The sequence below is a fragment of the Chiloscyllium plagiosum genome, unplaced genomic scaffold (genome assembly GCF_037043375.1).
Source record: "Chiloscyllium plagiosum isolate Xiang-an unplaced genomic scaffold, Cpla_swu_hap1 HiC_scaffold_11, whole genome shotgun sequence".
NCBI lineage: Eukaryota > Metazoa > Chordata > Chondrichthyes > Orectolobiformes > Hemiscylliidae > Chiloscyllium > Chiloscyllium plagiosum.
Window position 1 is genome coordinate 27,584,622 of NW_028270149.1, and position 21,054 is coordinate 27,605,675.

The 21,054-nt window shown below is 41.6% G+C and overlaps 1 protein-coding gene across 1 annotated transcript in view; it reads left to right on the forward strand.

Moving 5' to 3' along the window:
• Positions 1-21,054, forward strand: part of tmem164 (transmembrane protein 164) — a 124,280-nt gene that overhangs the window by 31,640 nt on the left and 71,586 nt on the right. Inside the window, exon 2 of the mRNA XM_087991928.1 lies at positions 6,426-6,475. Coding sequence (XP_087848054.1) covers positions 6,426-6,475 — 50 coding nt within the window. The remainder of the gene's footprint in view (positions 1-6,425; positions 6,476-21,054) is intronic.

The window sequence follows — 21,054 nt, forward strand, 5'->3', positions numbered from 1 at the left end:
TGCAGATGCTGGAGTACCAGAGTTGAAAAATGTCGTGCTGGAAAAACACAGCAGGCCGGGCAGCATCCGAGGAGCAGGAGAAGAAGGGCTTATGCCCGAAACGTCGATTCTCCTGCTCCTCGGATGCTGCCTGGCCTGCTGTGTTTTTCCAGCATGACATTTTTCAACTTTTATGACAAATTGACCACTTGGAATTTAAAATCTGGGTTTTTAATGAAGATTTTTCAGTATAAAGTGTGCAAAGGAAAGTTCTCTTCTCTTAAATTGTTGATATTTTATTTCCATATGGCTCCTGGGGTCTGCCCATTGTAAATACTGGGTGAATGGATAAAGGGAGTATGGAAGCTATGGGGAAGCAGGGAAATGACATCAGAGAGACGTCTAATTGGAGGGTGAGGTTTAGTGGCACTAACAGCCTTACAAATGAGCCAAAGTCTCAAAACTGAGGAGGGCCTTTTAAACAGTCTCACATCAACATGTATTCATCCCTGTGACCCAGTGTGATTAAAACAAAGCAGTATAGAAAAATGGAATTGTGATATCCATCCCCCATTCTTTCACCCCTATAAAAAATGGCTTGAATTGTGGGTCAGTTGGAACATATTCAAATTGCTTAAGTAGATTTTTATGAGAGGGAAAAGGGATGTGGAGTTCAGATGCCAATCAGCCATAATCTAATTCAATGATGAAACTGACTTATGTTGATGAATAGTTTCGAACATAAGAACTAGGAGCAGGAGTAGGCCACCTGGCCCCTCAAGCCTGCTCCTCCATTCAGGAAGATCATGGCTGACCTTTTCATGGCCTCAGGTCCACTTAGCCGCCTTCTCACTATAACACTTAATTTTTTTGAACAGTAAAGGAATTATCTACCTTAGCTTTAAAAACATTTACTGAGGAAGCCTGAACTACTTCACTGGGCAAAGAATTCCAAGGGTTCACAACCCTCTGGGTGAAGAAGTTCCTTCTCAATTCAGTCCTGAATCAGCTCCCCCTAATTTTGAGACTATGCCCTCTTGTCCTAGTTTCACCTGCCAGTGGAAACATTCTCTCTACTTCTGTCTTATCTATTCCCTTCATAATTTTCTATGTTTCTATAAGGTCCACCGTCATTCTTCCAAATTCCAATGAATATAATCCCAGTCTACTGAATCTCTCCTCATAAGCCAACACCCTAACTCTGGAATCAACCTACTGAGCCTCCTCTGCACCCCTTCCAGTGCCAGTACATCCATTCTCAAGTAATAAAATCAAAACTGCATGCAGTACATAGAACATAGAGTACTCCAGGTTGCTCCTGGTTCTATGATAATTCTCTCTCACTGACTTTGGAGTTATATCACATCAGAAATGCCAAATAATCTGTCACCAGTGTTAATATTATTGACCTCCAGTTATTTATTTTCATTTATTCATGGGACTAGAGCATCACTGGTTGGACCAGCATTTATTGTCCAGAGAACAGTAAGGAGTCAACCACATTGTTGTGGGTCTGGAGTGATGTGCAGGCCAGAATAGGTTAAGATCACAATCTTTTTCCTAAAAGACAGTAGTGAGCCAGATGAGTTTTTCTGACTTGGCAATGGATTCCTGGTCATCATTAGGCCCTTTCTTCCAGATTTTTAAAAAATTGAATTAAAATTCCATCATCTGCCATGGCAGGATTTGAACTCAGGTCCCCAGAATTTTACCTGGGTCTCTGGATTAACAGTCCAGCAATAATACTACCAGGCCATCACATCCCAATGATATACAACAGGCATATTTACAATAGACAAGCAGCAGGTAGCTGGAGACAATGGTCGTGAGGACTGTGAAACTTTGCAGAGGAACATAGATATTTTGACTGAGTAGACAAAGGTCTGGCAGATGGAATACAGTGTTAATAAATGTGAAGTCATCCATTTTGATAGGAGTAACAGCAAAATAGATTATTACTTGAATGGTAAAAAGTTGCAGCATACTGGAATGCAGAGTGACCTAGATGTCCTTGTGCATGAATCACAGAAGGTTGATCTGCAGGTACAATGAGTAATTAGGAAAGCAAATGGAATTTTGTCCTTCATTGCTAAAGGGATTAAGTTTAAAAGCAGGGAGGTAATATTGCAGCTGTTAAGGTGCAGGTGAGTCCACACCTGGAGTACTGCATGCAATTTTGGTCTCTTTACTCGAGAGAAGATGTACTGGCACTGAAGGGAGTGCAGAGGAGGTTCAGTAGGTTGATTTTGGATTTGAGGGGGTTGGCTTATGAGGAGACAGGGATTATATTAATTGGAATTCAGAAGAATGAGGGGGGGAATCTTCTAGAAACACATGAAATTATGAAGGGAATCGATAAGAGACGTAGAGAGGATGTTTCCACCGTTATGTGAAGCAAGGACAAGACGGCATAGCCTCAAGATTAGAGGGAGCCGATTTAGGACTGAATTGAGAAGGAACGTCTTCACCCAGAGGGTTGTATATCTCTGGGATTCCTTGCCCAGTGAAGTAGTTGATGCTACTTCGGTAAATGTTTTTAAAGCTAAGATAGATTTTGTTTTTGAACAAAAGGAATTAAGGAATACAGTGAGAGCTTGGATAAGTGAATCTGAGTCCACAACCAGATCAGCCATGATCTTCTTGAATGTCAGCAGGCTCAAAGGGCTAGATGGCCTACTCCTGTTCCTAGTCCTTACGTTACGTTATGTTTCCAACTACTTATTACTGTAAAAGATCAGTTTCTGGGAAATTAGGTGAGACTGGAGTTCCCTAATGGCATGTTAGGTGCCTGTTTGATAATCCACTATTTTGACAGGGCAACAAATGGTTTTGTTTTGATTAGTCTTCATTACAACATCAGGGTAATTGATTGCTGTTCTCATTTAGCTATGCTACAGTAAATGCGTGACAGCAATTATATTTGTGTCTGGCTCTAATTTAATGAGTACTGTCTTAGAGATAACTCACCCGGTCTTTGAATTTGATTTAAAATCCAACAAATTATTGCATTTATATCTTGTCCTAAACTCCAGCGTTACATTTGATTAACACCTGTAGGTGACTGGTGAATTGATAAAACAGTTTTAAATTTTAAATATGTGAAGCCAATGATACAATATGATCAGTAGTGGAAGAAAAATAATTAAGAACTGGCCAAAGCAACCAAAGGGAATAGGGCCATATCATCAGATTATTATTTTTGGAAAGAAGGATTGCATGTTTTTTGCCAAATATTTGCAAGGCCAATAGAAATGTAATTGGCCTGAATAAGCAAACATAAAATGGGCGTTATTGTAGTGGCACTCAGCTGGTGCCCAGAAAGGTTCATGGGTGTCTTTGGCCGTGTTGCAGACAGTAGTGTAGACTTTCTGAATTCACCCTTCTTTTCTTCGTTGAGGTTGCAGGAATGATTGAATAACTGAGAATGACGGTCTTGTGGTACCTGGCCAGAACGTGAGTAGTTGCTTGTGTGCTGTGGTGCTGTTGGTAGGAGACACGTTGACCTAGAGAAATTCTTTCTGAATGTGGATGATAGAAGCCATGAATATACAAAAAAGATTATTTGTCAACTTCAATGAGAATGCCTTGGAAAGATTGAATCCAATGTAGCCTTTTAACAGATACGTGCAACAAAACTGATATTTAATTTAATGGCAGTAATACAAAATTTGTATTTGAGAAAAATAATGCTTGGAGTGGGGAAAGGGTGTAGAGAATTGAAAATGCCCTAAGAAGAAGCTGGCTGGATCTGTCAATTGAAGGAAAGTCTGCATTTGGGGAGGAGGAGAGGAGCGCCATATTGTATACATGTTTGTAAGGAGCATGTGCTCAGGAGAGGACATATTCAGGAAGGGAACAAGGAGGCATCAATTTGATGAGTGGTAATGCGAGGAGACGGGAAATGATGGGGCTCAAGTTCACATCATCTAGGACAGACATGTATTGAGTCCAATGGAAAGAGGCAATAACCACTCCCTCAAATCTCAATATCACAACCTTGCACGATCAGAGTACTCGCAAATCAAGGGAGGCCAAAGCATTCGTTTGGGTCCTGGGAAGAATACTTGTTGCTCAGTGTCTAACAAAGTGCTGGGAAAGATATCTTTTACTGTTTAGGGAGTCAGAGCTCCAATTTACTTTTTTATTGCTAACCCTGAGAAACATATACAGAAGCGGTCAACTTTAAATTGGGCTCCCAGATGCATTGTGGGTTAAGTATGTTAATTGTGTCCCGTCTGTGCTCCGAGATTCTGATATGTCAGTGTGAGAAGGGCAGCAAGTGTGCATGGCAAGAGTTGGGGCTGTGTTCCTTATATTCAACTCTTTAACCACACCACCACCTATTGTGGAATGGTAGAAGGGGATTAAAACAGAGGCCAGTGATTGACCACAATAGAAACTTCATATTTGGTATATCCAGTGACATTTCTTTTGTCTGATTAATTCTAATGACATGGAAAAACCCATGAATTAAATGTAATAATGCCGATCTGTGAACAAATCGGTGCATCAATTAGTTTGCCTTCAAGTGATTTGCAAGTACTCCAATCGTGCAAGATTGTGACATCAGGATTTGAAGTGAGTGGTTGTTGCTTCTTTCCATTGGACTCGATACATGTCTTTCCCAGATGATGTGAACTTGATTAGATTAGATTAGATTCCCTACAGTGTGGAAACAGGCCCTTTGGCCCAACCAGTCCACACTGACCCTCCAAAGAGTAACCCATCCAGACCCATCTCCTTTTGACTAACACTATGTAGGCAATTTAGCATGGCCAATTCACCTGACTTGCACATCTTTGGATTGTGGAAGGAAACCAGAGCACCCGGAGGAGATCCCTGCAGACTCTGGGAGAATGTGCAAACTTCAGATAGTTGTCCAAGGCTGGAATCTAACCTAGGACCCTGGTGCTGTGAGGCAACAGTGCTAACCACTGAGCCACCGTGCCACCCAAATCATTGAGCCCCCATCATTGACCGCTTTCCCAGGCTTCAGAAGCTTGCCATTTGAGCGCAGGTTAGAATGGAACTTTATACCAATAGTGCTTTGTATATAAGCCTGTCATTGATTATTTTACTTTGGTGCTCACATTTGTGAGGAGAGTTATATTTCATTTAGGGATTTTGCTGACATTTCAACAAATTTACATCACAAAATCTCAAAAAATAGAAGGGATCTTGCTCCTGTTCTAAAATGTCCTTGTGATATGTGAAAAAGTATATATGTTTTGTTACTTAGTAATGCTATTTTATGTCAAATTTCATTCCTTATATGTCTATTGTCTCTCTGCATGGGAATCCCTACATAGAATCAGTAGCAGTAAATGGACAAGATTGGTTTAGTTTGAAAGTAAGTCCTCTGCAGTAGCCTGAACTCTTTTGTGTTTCGTCTTGTTTGTGCTGGTACTCAGTTGATGGTGAGCAGTTTACTCACTGATCACTTAACAGTTCTTCAGCTGCCTACATTTTTAATAGATGAATGTTTCAGTCAGGATGAGTAGTGCATGTGTCAGGACTGCACTGAAGTGAATGTCATTTAGGACTTTTTAAAAGTGATATTTCCCAGAGCTTCCAACTTTCCTTTAATACTTAATTCCCTGTGTTGGCTTGCTGAATGCAGCGTTCTGGCAGCCAGTTAAACCACTAGGCAGGTGTCTAATTGTGATCAAAATGCCAGACCTTAATTAGGCCATATTGCTAGTTAACCTCCAATATCCAGGAAAGCCTGAGGTGTAAATGCAGCAGAGAATGCAGGCCTTCCAGAATGGAGAGTGGGTGGCAGCAAAATGGCCAGGAGATGGTGAGGTAGTTTGTTCATTTTGTAACAATTGAAATGGATCCTGCCCCAGTTTGCAGACCTCCCGCTATTCTTAACATCATTCCAGGCATTTTCAGACAGGAGTTGGATGCTAATTTCTTTGAAATCAGTTAAACATACTCAGGCCACACATTCTTGCAGGTGTACCATCTTATTTCAGGCAAAAGTGAGGACTGCAGTTGCTGGAGATCAGAGTCGAGAGTGTGGTGCTGGAAAAGCACAGCACGTCTGGCAACATCCGAGGAGCAGGAGAATCGGCATTTCAGGCAAAAGCCCTTCATCAGGAATGAGGGTTGTGAGCCAAGGGGGCTGAGAGATAATTGTGGGGGGGGGGGGGGGGCGGGGGCGAGGGTGGGGGGTTGGGGGAAGTACCTTTAGCACTCTCAGCTACCTTCTCTCGTTCATCTCACAACCCCCTCGGCTCATAGCCTCATCCCTGATTAAAGGCTTTTGCCCAAAACGTTGATTCTCGGATGCTGCCTGACCTGCTGTGCTTTTCCAGCACCATGCTCTCGACTACCATCTTATTTCAATCAGGTTTCTGCATTCACAGCTTTGGTTTATAAAAATGTTCCGTGAGTTTTTAGTTAAAGAAGAACTTTAATTTTTTTCTTGCTTTTAATTACAGATCTTTCTCCTTGCGTGTCCTCCCTGTAGAATTGCCTTGATCGTTTTCAGGTAAGAATTGCTCCATTTAAGTATCCCTTTCTTTTGTATCCATAAATAAAATTGTAGATGTGAAACATGACACGATTGCCTGCAGTCAACAAAATCATTAGATCCGATTTCAGAAGGCATACAAAGGAAAAGATAACTTTAGAAATGTTATTGTACAATTGCTGGCTGTAGTTTATATTAATTGGTCTCGAGTCCCTATTGTTCATGCTACCTCTGTGTTGGAATGAGTTTCGCTGTTAGACTGGGCAGTGTAGAATTTAAACTGAAACTTCCCTGCATTTATTCAAAGATACATAACCAAATGCATCAACTATGCACATTTGGGACCAACAATTAATACAGTTAATTTATTTTCTCAAAATAACTGTTATTTCAGAGAAATGACCACAAAAGATGCTGCAAGAGATTTCATCTTGCACTCCTCAGAGGCAAGAAAATGTAAAAGAAGCAAGAATGTATACTGCATGAAGAAAAAGCTGATTGCTTAACATAATTGGTCGAGGCATTATCAGGGAGCAATTGTTCCTCATGCTTTTGATTAATTCAAAAATAGGTGCAACACCTAGACATATTCCTTTTGCAGAACTTCGGTCCCTGTATATGACTAGAAGTAGTTTCTAGCAAGCACAAGTGAGCCATATATCTAATTTTTTTTAGCATAAACATTCACACACTCAAGATTTTCTTTAAGTTTTGTCCAGTTGCATGGTGGCAATAATCCATGGTGCATTCTCTATGACAACGCCTCAACTAAACAAAATCACATTTTCAGTTGTTTGCTGTTTTACATCATCATTTGCTCAGTTGGGGTTGTTAATACAGTTGTTTTTCCTCACTATTAATTCTTCTGTAGTTAAGCTGCTGGGAATCCTGACTGTTTGGATTAATAATATCTCAATCTGTGGCTGACATGTTTTTTTTAAAACTTATCCCTTGGAGAAGAATAGTTTCTGAAATTTCAAACAAAAGTACAGTCTCTTTGCTTTACGTCATCTTTGCTGATCAGTATTGAAGAACCTATGAGAGAATGGGCACATTGTAAGAGGTGGCCATTTGGCCTGTCATGCCTGTACTCGTTCTCTCGTCTCGTCTCGTCTCGCATATAAAATCACAGAAATGTGCTTTAGAAGAACCAACAATTTTGAACATTTGGAACCAAGAATTATAACTAGATAGGCCCTATTTTACCTCATTCAAGTAGCTAAGCATGTAGTCCATCTGTCAAGATAAATAGTTCTATTTCCTTTCGCAGTTTCATTTTACATGATGGTAGGCTTATTCTCCAGAATAATTATTTATGGACTCTTAAATAGAATCCAACTTTTACAATCATACTTCAAGGAATCACAAGTGTGACAGCATGGAATGAGGCCATACAGCCCACTGAGTTTGCAAAGGCTGTCCGAATGACTTGAGGGTTCATTTAAGTCAGGATAGGCAGCTTCCGAGCAGCAGGAGAATCGACACTTTTGGGCATAAGTCCTTCATCAGGAATGAGGTCTGCGGGCCAGAGGGGCTGAGAGATAAATGGGAGGGGGGGTGGGCTGTGGGGAACGTAGCTAAGAATGCAATAGGTAGATGAAGGTGTGGGAGAATGTGATAGGTCAGAGAGGAGGGTGGAGCGGATAGGTGGGAATGACGATGGACAGGTCAAGAGAATTATGCCAAGTTGGAGGCTTGGGACTGGGATAATGTGTGGGGAGGGGAAATGAGGAAACTGTTGAAATCCACATTTAATCCCATGTCATTGCAATGTCCCAAGGCGGAAGATGAGGCGTTCTTCCTCCAGGCGTCGGGTGGTTAGGGTTTGGCGATAAATGAGGCCCAGAACTTGCATGTCCTTGGTGGAGTGGGAGGGGGTGGGGGAGTTGAAATGTTCAGCCATGGGGCGGTGGGGGTGGTTGGTATGGGTGATCCAGAGATGTTCTCTGAAACAATCTGCAAGTTGGCATCCTGTCTCCATGATTGTAGAGGAGAGCACATTGAGTGCAACCGATGACATTGTTGGAGATACATGTAAATCTCTGTCGGGTGCGGAAGGATCCTTTTGGGCCTTGGACAGAGGTGAAGGGGAAGGTGTGGGAGTATGTGGGTTTTTAGTAGGTATCTGTGGTTAGTTGGTCGCTGGAGAGGTCCAGGAAGAGGAGGGAGGTATCTGAGACGGTCCAGGTGAACACCTACAAACTCATGGACTCCAATGGGACGACACCTCCTCCCACCCTGCTTCCTGTAAAAATGCCATCCCTTACTCCCAATTCCTCAGCCTCCGCCACATCTGCTCCCAGGATGACCAATTCCACCATAGAACATCTCAGATGGCCTCCTCCTTCAAAGACTGCAATTTCTCTTCCCATGTGGTTGGCGATGCCCTCCAGCGCATTTCCTCCACTTCCTGCACCTCCGCCCTTGAATCCCACTACTCCAGTCACAACAAGGACAGAACCTCCCAATCCTCACCTTCCACCCCTCTGGGTACAACGCATCATCCTCCACCACTTCTGCCACCTACAAGCAGACTCCTTCACTAGGGATATATTTCCCTCTCCATCCCATCAGCATTTTGGAGAGACCATTCCCTCCGTGACTCCTTTGTCAGATCCACGCTGCCCACCCCCCCAGCAGCCCTTACCTCTCTCCTGGCCCCTTCCCCTGCCGCAGCAGGAATTGCAAAACCTGTGCCCTCACCTCCCCCCTCACCTCTGTACAAGGCCCCAAAAGATCTTGCCACATCCAACAGAAACTTACCTGTACTTCCACTAATGTCATCTACTGTATCCGTTGCACATAATGTGGTCTCCTCTACACCGGGGAGACAGGACGCCTCCTAGCGAATCGCTTCAGAGAACATCTCTGGGACACCTGCACCAAACAACCCCACTGCCCCATTGCTGAACACTTCAATTCCCCCTCCCCCTCCCCCTCCCCCCTCACTCCTCCAAGGACATGCAGGTCCTGAGCCTCCTCCATTGCCAAACCCTAACCACCTGATGTCTGGAGAATAAGACCTCCTCTTCTGCCTTGGGACCCTGCAACCACATGGGATCAATGTGGATTTTACCAATTTCCCCATTTCCCCTCCCCCCACCTTATCCCAGTCCCAACTTGGCAGTGCCCTCTTGACCTGTCCATCGCCTTTCCCACCTATCCGCTCCACCCTTCTCTCCGACCTATGACCTTCAGCTATCTATTGCATTCTCAGCTACCTTCCCTCCAGCCCCACCCCCCTCCCATTTATCTCTCAGCCCCCTGGTCCACAAGCCTCCTTCCTGATGAAGGGCTTATGCCCAAAATGTCGATTTTTTTCCTGTTTTTCGGATGCTGCCTGACCTGCTGTGCTTTTCCAGCACCACACTCTTTTTATTCTGTATTGCTAATAATGATTTTCCCGTCAGTATTAGCAATGAACACATTCAATCCAGGTATCCATTTGTTTAAAATCTCAGGTAAAATTATTTGTTTCTGTTTGAAATTTTCCACTTCCTGCAATATCCAAATATGATATTGCTTGAAAACAAGGCATTTCTGATCTCTCTGAAGTGAATGTAGAAAATAAATTTCTTTGCTTATTACCTGAACAAGACAGAAGCAACTTGTTCAAGCCAAGGGAGTGATATTTAATTTCAGTTGCTGGCTGAGAAATCAAAAATGGAATGCTTAAAATGGACTAATGTAATTTCTTGCACAGCCCAGAGCATCTTCGTCTCTGCCACTGGCACAAACACCATGATTAATTGGATTAGGCACTGTATGAATGAACATGATTTGACACCATAATTAAATAGAGACGAACGTTCTAATTACTTTCAAGTCAATGTGTCTCTGTCCCAGAAGATAGCTAGTTGCGTTGCTTTAAGACAAAATATCACATTGTGCTTTTAATAGCCTGTGACCAAGTAAGTATTTTTAATACTGTTGTTCTAAACTACCTTCAAAATAAATTCTACAGCAGTAGATCATTGGCAATCCATCCCACATGCCCCTACCTCCCTAATTCCACAATTAATCTGCTTGATAAGAGAAAATCTTGACAACAAGCCAGTGTATATTGTTGCTCACTAGGTTGCTTTAAGAGTTGCAACAACCTGACCTGTACCATAATTGGGTAATCCTTCAAATTTTGTCTACTAATCAAAGAAAATTGACCTTTGAAACTTGCATTCCTGTTCTGTGATAGGGATTAGATTTTACCTTGGGTTTGAGGACCCCAATAATGGGACTAAATAGAGTTGGGCTGTGGGGGCTCTTTGAACTTGAACATGCCGACAGTGAGATTACCGACATAAACTTGTTAAAAATAGCCCGCTATTTAGTCATGTCTACTTTCACGTTGTCCTGTTAGGAACAAGAGGCCTGCCGGCTCTAGACCCTCCCCATATCTCCCAGTCTGACTGCTCACTGCTAAACCAGGTCAGAGATCATGAGCATATTTCAAACCGGTGATCCCCTTCCAGAGTAGATTTAAGATAAAAATTGAGTGAAATACTTTAGATCCTCTGGATGAAATGGGGAAATGACTAATTGTTTGAGCTTTGGGTGTAGCCTTTCCTGCCTGTTACTTCCCAGAAATCAACAAAACATTTATTTTGTTTCCATTCTTTTTGTATCAAGATGCTTGACCAAACCACATCCTTCCTTTGCACCTTGCGTAGCTGGTGGATTTAATTTCACTTTTAAAAAGGCTTTTAGTTTGTTTTCTTCTTAATCTGCTGCCAGATTCAGAGGTTTGTATGTGCCTGAACTCCCTTAACATTGCTTGTTTGATATTAGCTTGTGCACTGCAGCACCAATAATATGTTTTAATATTCAAACCTTTTCAAAACAGCTTTTCATTTGTTTTATTACAATAAAATCCTAACACACAAACTTATACACAAAGTAAACTTCAGTCTGTATTTTTGCTCATCATGCTGCTACTCTCTCTTCTATATGTCATTTTCCTTTAGATTAAGTTTGTTCTTTATCGAATAAGCATTCTGTATTCAAATTATTCCAGGTTTTATTTTGTCTCTTCTCATTTTGAGAAGAGTAACATTCCAAAAGTTGTGGCAGGACAGCTTCTCTGCTACTACAGATAGTCTAAAATGTGTGAGCAATGTCTATTTTAGGCCTTATTATTTTTATATCTGATGGAATCAAACTGAATGTAAGAGTTAAGAGAGATGATACAATGCTAATGAAGTTGGAAGACTCCATAAGCTGAATCAGACAATTTCTGTAAACATTTCATGCTGAGATTGTTCTATTAGCTGAAAGAAAATAATGTGCATGGAAAATGAAAGGAGTTTTTGGGTTCTAGTCTTATGTTTGACACACAAATAGTGGGGATGAGGACAAAGGGCTTTGTTTTTACATAGCCTAGGCAAAGACGTTGCTCATCAGTTATTTGCATCTGAGTAACCTGTGGACTACACTGAGGACCCGTGGTCTAGACTGTGTCTGTAGTGGCACACATTGTTCAGTGTCAACCAGCATTCAATTTCCAGTCATTATCTGTAGCTGACTGTTTTACTTGTCTTCTCTTTAGCTCAATTTTACTGAGCTGTAGCTGTAGCACCATACCTGCACACTTAACCACCTAATTAGATTAGATTACCTACAGTTTGGAAACAGGCCCTTCAGCCCAACAAGTCCACATCGACCCTCTGAAGAGTAACCCACCCAGACCCATTTCCCTCTGACTAATGCACCTGCACATCTTTTGAATTGTGGGAGGAAACTGGAGCACCCAGAGGAAACCCACACAGACACTGGGAGAATGTGCAAACTCCACACAGTCACCCAAGGCTGGAATCGAACCTGGGACCCTGGTACTGTGAGGCAGCAGTGCTCACCACTGAGCCACCGTGCTGCCCCTACTCAAACCAGTAGCTACTTTGTCTGTGTGGCTCATGGGAGGTGTAATTATTCACTGATTTGTGGGGACAGCTAGTCATTTAAATATTGATTCAAAAGCTCCTGTACTATTTTAGATATAATGGTATAATAATTAGAAAGCCACCGGAGTGACTGTGAATACTGGAGAGATGTGGCCGTTTTTAAAAAAAACTTAAATTTTCTTTACTGAGCTCCTGAAGATGTGCCTTATATTTTATGAAGCCTTTATGCCATTAAAGGTACACTTCAAATTTTGTAAGCTTATTTTGTATTTGAGAGCAATTTCCCTTACCGAGCTATTTTCTCTTTTGTAGAAGAACTCTAACAACACTTAACTCCAAAAGAAACTAGACAGCAGATGAAAAAACTGACCAGTTTAAGTTGGTTTTGATTTTTAATAGACTGATGGGTTTGGCTAGGCTACTATAAAACTGTACATGTCTGTTTGTATTTGCCTGAATAGACAGCCCGGAGCTCTGCTTTTGAAGTTACAATGTGTATTTTCTCCCCAAAAAAGACATGCTCCCTCTATTGGAAAAGATTAATTACGTTATGGGCCTGAAAACTCTTGGGCCTACTGCACTTTTTGTCTCTGATCCCACTGACATTTGACTGTGATAAGTTAGTAAAGTGAGTAGGATTGCCCCTTGTGCAATTGTTTCTGCTAGGTCAAAGAGTAATAGAGATGTACAGCACAGAAACAGACCCTTCAGTCCAACTTGTCCATGCCAACCATATATCCCAACTCCAATGTAGTCCCACCTGCCAGCACCCAGTCCATATCCGTCCAAGCCCTTCCTATTCGTGTATCCACCCAGGTGCCTTTTAAATGTTGCAGTTGTACCAACTTCCACCACTTCCTCTGGCAGCTCATTCCATACATGTACCACCCTCTGCGTGAAAATGTTGCCCCTTAGGTCTCTTTTATATCTTTCTCCTCTCACCCTAAACCTATGCCCTCTAGTTCTGGGCTCCCCCACTTCAGGGAAAAGACTTTGTCCATTTATCATATCCATGCCTCTCATGATTTTATAATCCTCTATAGGATCACCCCTCAACCTCTCCCAGTAGCTCAAATCTTCAAATCCTGGCAACATCCTTGTAAATCTTTTCTGAACCCTTTCAAGTTTCACAACATCCTTTCAATAGGAAGGAGACCAGGATTGCACGCAATATTCCAACAGTGGTCTAACCAATGTCCTGTACAGCCACAACATGACGTCCCAACTCCTGTACTCAATACTCTGACCAATAAAGGAAAGCATACCAAATGCCGCCTTCACTATTGTATCCACCTGCGACTCCACTTTCAAGGAACTATGAACCTGCACTCCAAGGTCTCTTTGTTCAGCAACACTCCCTAGGATCTTACCATTAAGTGTATAAGTCCTGCTAAGACTTGCTTTCCCAAAATGTAACATCTCGCATTTATCTAAATTAAATTCCATCTGCCATTTCTCAGCCCATTGGCCCATCTGATCAAGATCCTGTTGTAATCTGAGGTAGCCTTCTTCACTGTCCACTACACCTCCAATTTTGGTGTCATCTGCAAACTTACTAACTGTACCTCTTATGCACGCATCCAAATCATTTATATAAATGATGAAGAGTATTGGATCCAGCACCAATCCTTATGGTACTCCACTGGACACAGGCCTCCAGTCTGAAAAGCAACCCTCCACCGCCACCTTTTACCTTTTGAGGCTGTTCTGTATCCAAATGGCTAGTTCTCCCTGTATTCCATGGGATCTAACCAAGGTGTCCATGTCTGCTTCTGTATGGGTCCATCTTGAACACTGACTGAGGAATTGAGGGCTGAAGCTTTAGGCAGCTGCCCTCCTAAAGTTCCTGTGAGTTATGTAAATCTCTCAGCAAGATTCTTCATTCTATGTTCTAACTAATGTATCTTGGCCTGGATTTTCTAATGGCCAGACAGTCATTATTCCAGTATAGATAACAGTTTTGTATGAGGAACCTTTACAATCCCCATCACAGCAGACTTGAAAGGAATTGCCCAGGAAATTGAAGATTCCCTGGCAATTGATCTGCGTCCCTATTTAAATTGGAGAGTTTGGAGGGTTCCAATGAAATTTAGTTAAATAGTTACAAATGGTGTAAGGAAAACTTAGACTATTAACTACATCGTCTCCCACTATTTAACTGACCTCATACTTGCCTCTTGTACCCCCAACTGCATACCCCCAGACCCCTTATGTCTTGACCTAACATGACCCCAACATGGCTGGACCAGATCCACCCTCCCTGCCATCTGCTAGACATGACTTCTCCCACCCACCCTGAACTATCTTAAATGATCCACTGCATCATTCACCTGCCACCTCTAGTCACTTGGCATCCTACCCAGCTGGTGCTCTACATTTATCCATGTAATATCCAACCCGCTGGCACCATACACAGCTGGTATGTAATCCAGCTGTTACTCTTCTGCTCTCCCCTAAGCTACTGCCTTATTTACCTGGAACCCAGCCTGTGCCCATCAAGCATCTTACCCACTGGTAATGTAGACAGCTGGCAACCTTCTCTCCCCAGCTGGTACCCTACTTACCTGACATCCTACACCCTAACTAGCTGGCACCCTACCCTTCCAGCACCCTAACATCAGATTTGCCTTCTATACCTAGCCTTTGATAGCAACTTGAAAGGGCCATTAAAAGAGAAAGGGAAAGACTTGAAAGGGAAACTCTCCTTGACCATTGTTGTTCACTATTTGTGGTTTATCCGTCTTTTTGAGTCCTTCTTTTAGACAAGAATAAATGTTTACTGGATGTTCCAAAATAGCTGCTTAAATGTCTGCCTCTGCTCATCTACTGACCTTCCTCTTAGTCTGTTTTCCCTTTCTGCTTTTGAAAGTTTTTCCTCTATTCTCTCATATTTCTGTAATTGCCTTTTTTTAAGTTGAGGACGTTGGTTTGAAAGTTGCTCTTCCTCAAAGTGAATTTAAAACTCTATCATTACCACGTTAACAACAATATTTCTTATTAATCCTATCCTATTGCACATTCCCAGATGTAGCCTGTTCCCAAGTAGCTCGTATAATGTGTTGCTCTAATAAACAATTCTGGATGCACTCTACATACTAGTCTTCCACATTAGAGACACAAAAAACCCAGCAGGTGCTGGAATCCAAGGTAAACAAACAAGAGCCTGGAAGAACACAGCATGCCAGGCAGCGTGGATAAGTCAGTGTTTCAGGTATTTAGAATAAAGATTAATACCTGCAATGTTGTCTTCTCCAACTCCTGATGCTGTCTGGCTTGCTGTGTTCTTCCAGATTCCATATTACTCTTGCTGATCTGATTCGTTTGGTCAACAGACAGATTTAATTCCCCCAGGACAATTGTAGTGCCCTTTTTACATGCTTCCATCATGACCCCATTCAGATTTGTCTTACAGTGAGGAAACTGTTTGGGGGCCTACATGTGACTCCCTTTTCCTTACCACTCTTTTAATTAATTTATTTATAGGATGTGGATGTCGCTAACTATACCAGCATTTAGTACCCATTCCTAATTGCCTAGTGGGCAGTTAAGAGTCAACCACCTTGCTTTGGGTCTGAAGTCACATGTAGGCCAGACTAGGTAAGGATGGCAGATTTCCTTCCCTGAATGACATTGCCATTGCATGGCTTGCTCCCCTCTTTCCACCAAATTGTTAAATTGCAATCTATTGCACCTATGTTATTACTCACCACTGCACTGATTTGAAACATTTATTAACAATGCTACCCAGAATGTCAAATACCCTTTCAATATTGAGTGCCCAATCCTGGTCATCTTTCAGCTATATCTCTCTAATAGCTGTCAAGTATCATTCATTTATTTCTGTATGTACCTTCAACTCCTGTATCTTGTCACAAATGCTGAATACATTTGAAAAAAAGAGTCTTAAGCTTTGACTATTAATCACAGTTACTTATTCTGGATTTAATTTCTGCTGCATCTTCTTGCTGATATTTCCAGTCACTTAGCTCATGTTTTTATTATTGTTCATGTCTTCATTAGCTTAAACCTCTGTTCTCTCATATGCTTTTTGTTTTTATTTTAAACCTCTCTTAAATTGAAACTTCCCTGGAAGGTAGAATTGAAGCCTTCGATCAGCTGTGATAGGTTTAAATGGTGGAAGCAGGCCTGATGGGCAATTATGGTTTACATCTGCACTTATTTGTGTGTTCTTTAATATGGAGAATGTGGAGGGCTTAATTGTATTTGTGATTCCAATTAGCCATACAGGCCGAGGGTGCTGAGTGGACTATTCTTGTGTGTGCGCGCTCCGGCTGGGGAGCAAAAGCTATAACACTGAAACATAGTCTTGTGTGCTGATATGAATTGGGTAGTTACAGCTACTCACTTGCCGAAGATTAGAGTGTCAAATTTTGAAACTATACTGTTGCATACTTTGTTTTATGAGCACAGAGTTGGCGCTTGAAGCTGAAACACTACTTAAATGAAATAAAATCAACTCATTATTGCTGACAATAATGTCTGATCAACACAACAACAACCATTAATGGCCTTGATACTTGTATAAATCAGACAACTGATTCCGTTTTTATAATGTATGTGAGGACCAATCAATTGAATTTTTTGCATGACTAGAACTGTACAAAATGCTGAATAAATAGGAAAAAATCCCATGGGAGCAATGTATGATTGACTTTAGGATTTCTGCAGGAGATGAAAGCTTTGTCCTGTATAGACCTTTAACTTCCTGTATGTGTATTCATTAAGAGCAGAATCTACGTGTGTTATCCATCTTGCACTATAAGTAACATTGGATTTGTTCCCTTCCTAATTTGATATGAGAGGCATTTGGCGCCTATTATTGCTCAATTAGTGAGCCTTCGATTAGAGGGAGAATGATCGACTGTCTAACCAACTACAGGCAAGTCTCAATTTCTCCCTCCTCACTTGCTTCAAGATCTCCCAGTGACAGTATGTTGCCCAACATATTCACTCATTCATTGCATTGAACATGAAGAAATAGAAGCTTTCATAGACACTTAGATAATCCTGATTCTCAATAAGTCTCAAGGCTCATAATGTACAGCAAATTATTTTTAATGCTGCAAAGGGATCAGGCAAGTGAATCACAAGCAACTAGCTCTCTTGAGTCAATTTTTGATGATGTCAGTTGAGGAACTTTGGCTGCTGGGAGTTCTCTGCACCAGAATGGCCTCCAAACTGCATAGTCATGTCACAACCTCAAAGTTTCTGTGTGGGCTGTGCAGATGTTGTTTCACTTTGAAGGGACTGAGCATTCACAGTCCTGCATTTAAAAAAAAAACCAAGGGTTGCAAACATTTTTTAAAAACTGCTATATACTACAAAAACAATTAGAGGATGTGTTGTTCTCCCTTTTGTTTTCCTGTCATACCATCGATTGTAACTGTGGATCACCTGTAGACATGTTGAGCTTTCAATTATAATATTTTTTAAAAAAGGATCTACAGCCAAAAAATGACGAAAGGTGTAAATTCTGAGCAAGTTATCTCAGACTGCGAACATGGTGGGAGGAAAGATAACTCTCTGTATAAGAGGCATGGTTTAATTGATCAAGAATGCACAAGAACAGGGGTTAATAGGTCAGTGTCAACTCTGTTCTGTGTGCTAGTGGGTGAATATGTGCTGTGAGGGTGACCACATCTCACTCTTGCTCTTTTTTTTTCGTTTTCTTTTCTGTCTTTTTTTTCTCTTTTTTTTTCCTCACCTCATCCCAGAATGGGAACTATCCCAGCAGACTGGGATGCCTGGCTGACAGTGAGAACTTCTGGTCATGTCTGCCTTAATCCCCAGGTTATTGCTGTTTTCTACTATACCACAGTGGGAACTGCACTTCCAGTTTGAACTGGGATTGTAGTTGCTATTTCAGTAAAGATAGAAAATGCTAAGTACTTTTGTTTTATCCGTTCATGGGATGCTGATGTCTTTGACCGGGCCTAATTGATTATTACTTATTGTACAGAGAGCAGTTAAGAATCTAACACGCTGCTCTGGAGTCACAAGGAGGCCAGATTGAATAAGGACAATAGAGAACCAGATGGAATTTTTTTATGACAGTCGGCATGGTCACCATAAGGCTTTTTTTTTGTGAATTCACACTACTCAGCCTGCCATAGAGGAATTTGAACTCATGTCACCAATGCATTAGACTCTGCCTGTGGGTTACTAGTCCTGTGACAATACCACTGCCTCCCATTGAACAACAGCGGCAATATCACAGAAAAAGCATAACCTTCAGATACTGAGTTATCTTTTATTGTTCTTGGTAGGAATCTTGAATTGCCTTCCTAACACCAATGCAGAAACATAAGATCAAGAAGCAGAAGAGAAAAATAGCAATAGAAAGAATGGCTGATGTTTAAATATCACCTTTCACAACTTCAGGAGGTCTGAAATGCTTTCTGACTATTTTAAGTGCTCTTTGAAATGTAGTCATTGCTGTGTTGTAGGGAAACACAGCAAGTTAATGTGCCCACTGAGTCTCTGCAGCACTTGCACAACACAACGTTTTGGTTGTTATTTCAACTTTTAAATTCAGGTTTGGGAATACCATTTCTTAGACAGATGGTTTGTTCTAGCTCCAGTCGCCTTTTGTTACTGTCCTTCAGGGCTGTGCATTTTTCATTTGTTTTTAACCAGGTCTATGAAGCTCCAGAGAGCTACAGAGAGAGGCTTTACAGTCAGTTCAATACTTTGGATTACCTGCCTTCTCAGAGAGGTAATAACTTTGTAAAAAGGCTGTGTTAACTCTCCCTGAAGCTACTCGCTTGAATTCTTGAATCTAACTTTCTGTTAAAAAAACATTTGAGGGAACGTGTTTGTTTTTTTCTGTTTTAAAGTCCAGTTTTTTAAAAATGTAAAGCCCCATTTGGTACTACCCTTGAGTTATCCTGTGCTTATCAGAAGTACAGATGTTTTGTATTTAAATATTCTGAGTCTAGACTGTTACGTCAATGCTCAAGAGTCTGAAACTTCTCTGAAAATTAGTGTGACTGAAAGAAAATTGTGGGGAAAGAACAGGAGAGTGGAAAGTAGCCCATCTTATCTTTTGAAAAGCTAAGTGATCTCCCATATAAATATTTTTAATTAACGTAGTCAGATATGACCCATGTCTGTGGCAGGTAGGATTTAAATGTGGACCTTCCTATCTAGAGGTAGGGACACTACCCACTGTTCTACAAGAGCCCTGAACCTTCAGCATTGTATGGTTCTATGAAAGAGTGAAATTTATCCTGGACAGTAACGTATAACAGATGATAGACAAATTCATACTTTGCTTCAATTGATTGAGTGTGAGAGAATGGATATTTGTCAGGGAGAACATAAATTAGGCTGCTAAATGTCTCTTGTCTGGTCAGCGCTAATTTCCAAGATCAATTTCATGCCCATAGTGCTTCTGTGTCGCCAGGTCTTTTTTTTTCTTTAATTGTACTGTCTGCTCTCTGCTACCGTAAAAGGTGATTTACGAGTGTAACTAGCCTGGAATTACATGCCTTCCTAAATTGCTGGACTTCTACCAGACCATTTGTGGAACTGGTTTTTATTTTTTTTAATTTTAAATTTATTTTTAACCCCCACACTACCGCACTACTGACCTGAGCTGCTGAGTCCTCAAGAACATAGCTGCTGGAATGGTCTACTTCAAGCAGTGAGGGAACGAATAAGAAAGAAACATTTGATCATGTTCTAGCCAGTCTACCTGTCACAGATGTATCTGTCATAACAATATCAGTAGAAGTAGATACTATCCAGTCCTTGTGAAACAAGTCTCACCTTTAAATTGAGGTTATCCTTCATTACTGTGTGGCATACTCACTGAGTTAGCTTGGAACAGATCTAGCAACTCCAACTGGGCATCCATGAGACACTGGACCATTAGCAGCAGCAGAATTGTATTCGCCACAACCTGCAAACCTTATGACCTGGTAAACCATTAATCTAGGAGATCAGTCCTGGCTCAATGAAGATTGTAGGAGGGCATGCCATGCTGGGAAGCGTCAATCCTGCAAAGCTAGTCAGCTTGCATTGCAAACAGTGGAAGCTGCATGTAATAGTATGGCTAAGTGGTCCAACAGCCAATGGATCAGATCTTAGCCAGGCAGGCTAGCTATGTCCACCACGATTCACAACTGGCTAATTTAAAGAACTCATTGGAGGCGGAGGTTCCGCAAATGCTGAATGATGGCAGCTCCATTTCATGGCTGCAAAAGGCTAAAGTCTTTGCATCCAACTTCAGCTAATATTAAATGGATGATCCATCTTGGTATCTTCCTGAGGTCCCCAGCATTAGAGATGCCAGTGTTCAGCCAATTTGCTTTGCTCTGTGTGTTATCAAGAAGCAGCTGATGTCGGCAGATACTACAAAGGCTATGGATGTTGCAAGATTTTCTGACTGCTTGTAGCAGATCATTCCAGCAGCAATGTTCTTTAGGACTCTGATAGCAGCACTACTGACTGAGCTGCTAAGATTCGAGGTGAAGATATTCACTGATGTACAGCATTATTTGCAAATGCTCAGATATTGGAGAGATCGATGTTCATACGTTGTTGGACCTGGACGACATGCAAAGCTAGGCTGATAAGTAACAACTAACTTATCTCACACACACATGACCAGTCTATGATCCCCGGCATGGTGGCTCAGTGGTTAGCACTGCTGTCCCTCAACACCAGGGATCTAGGTTC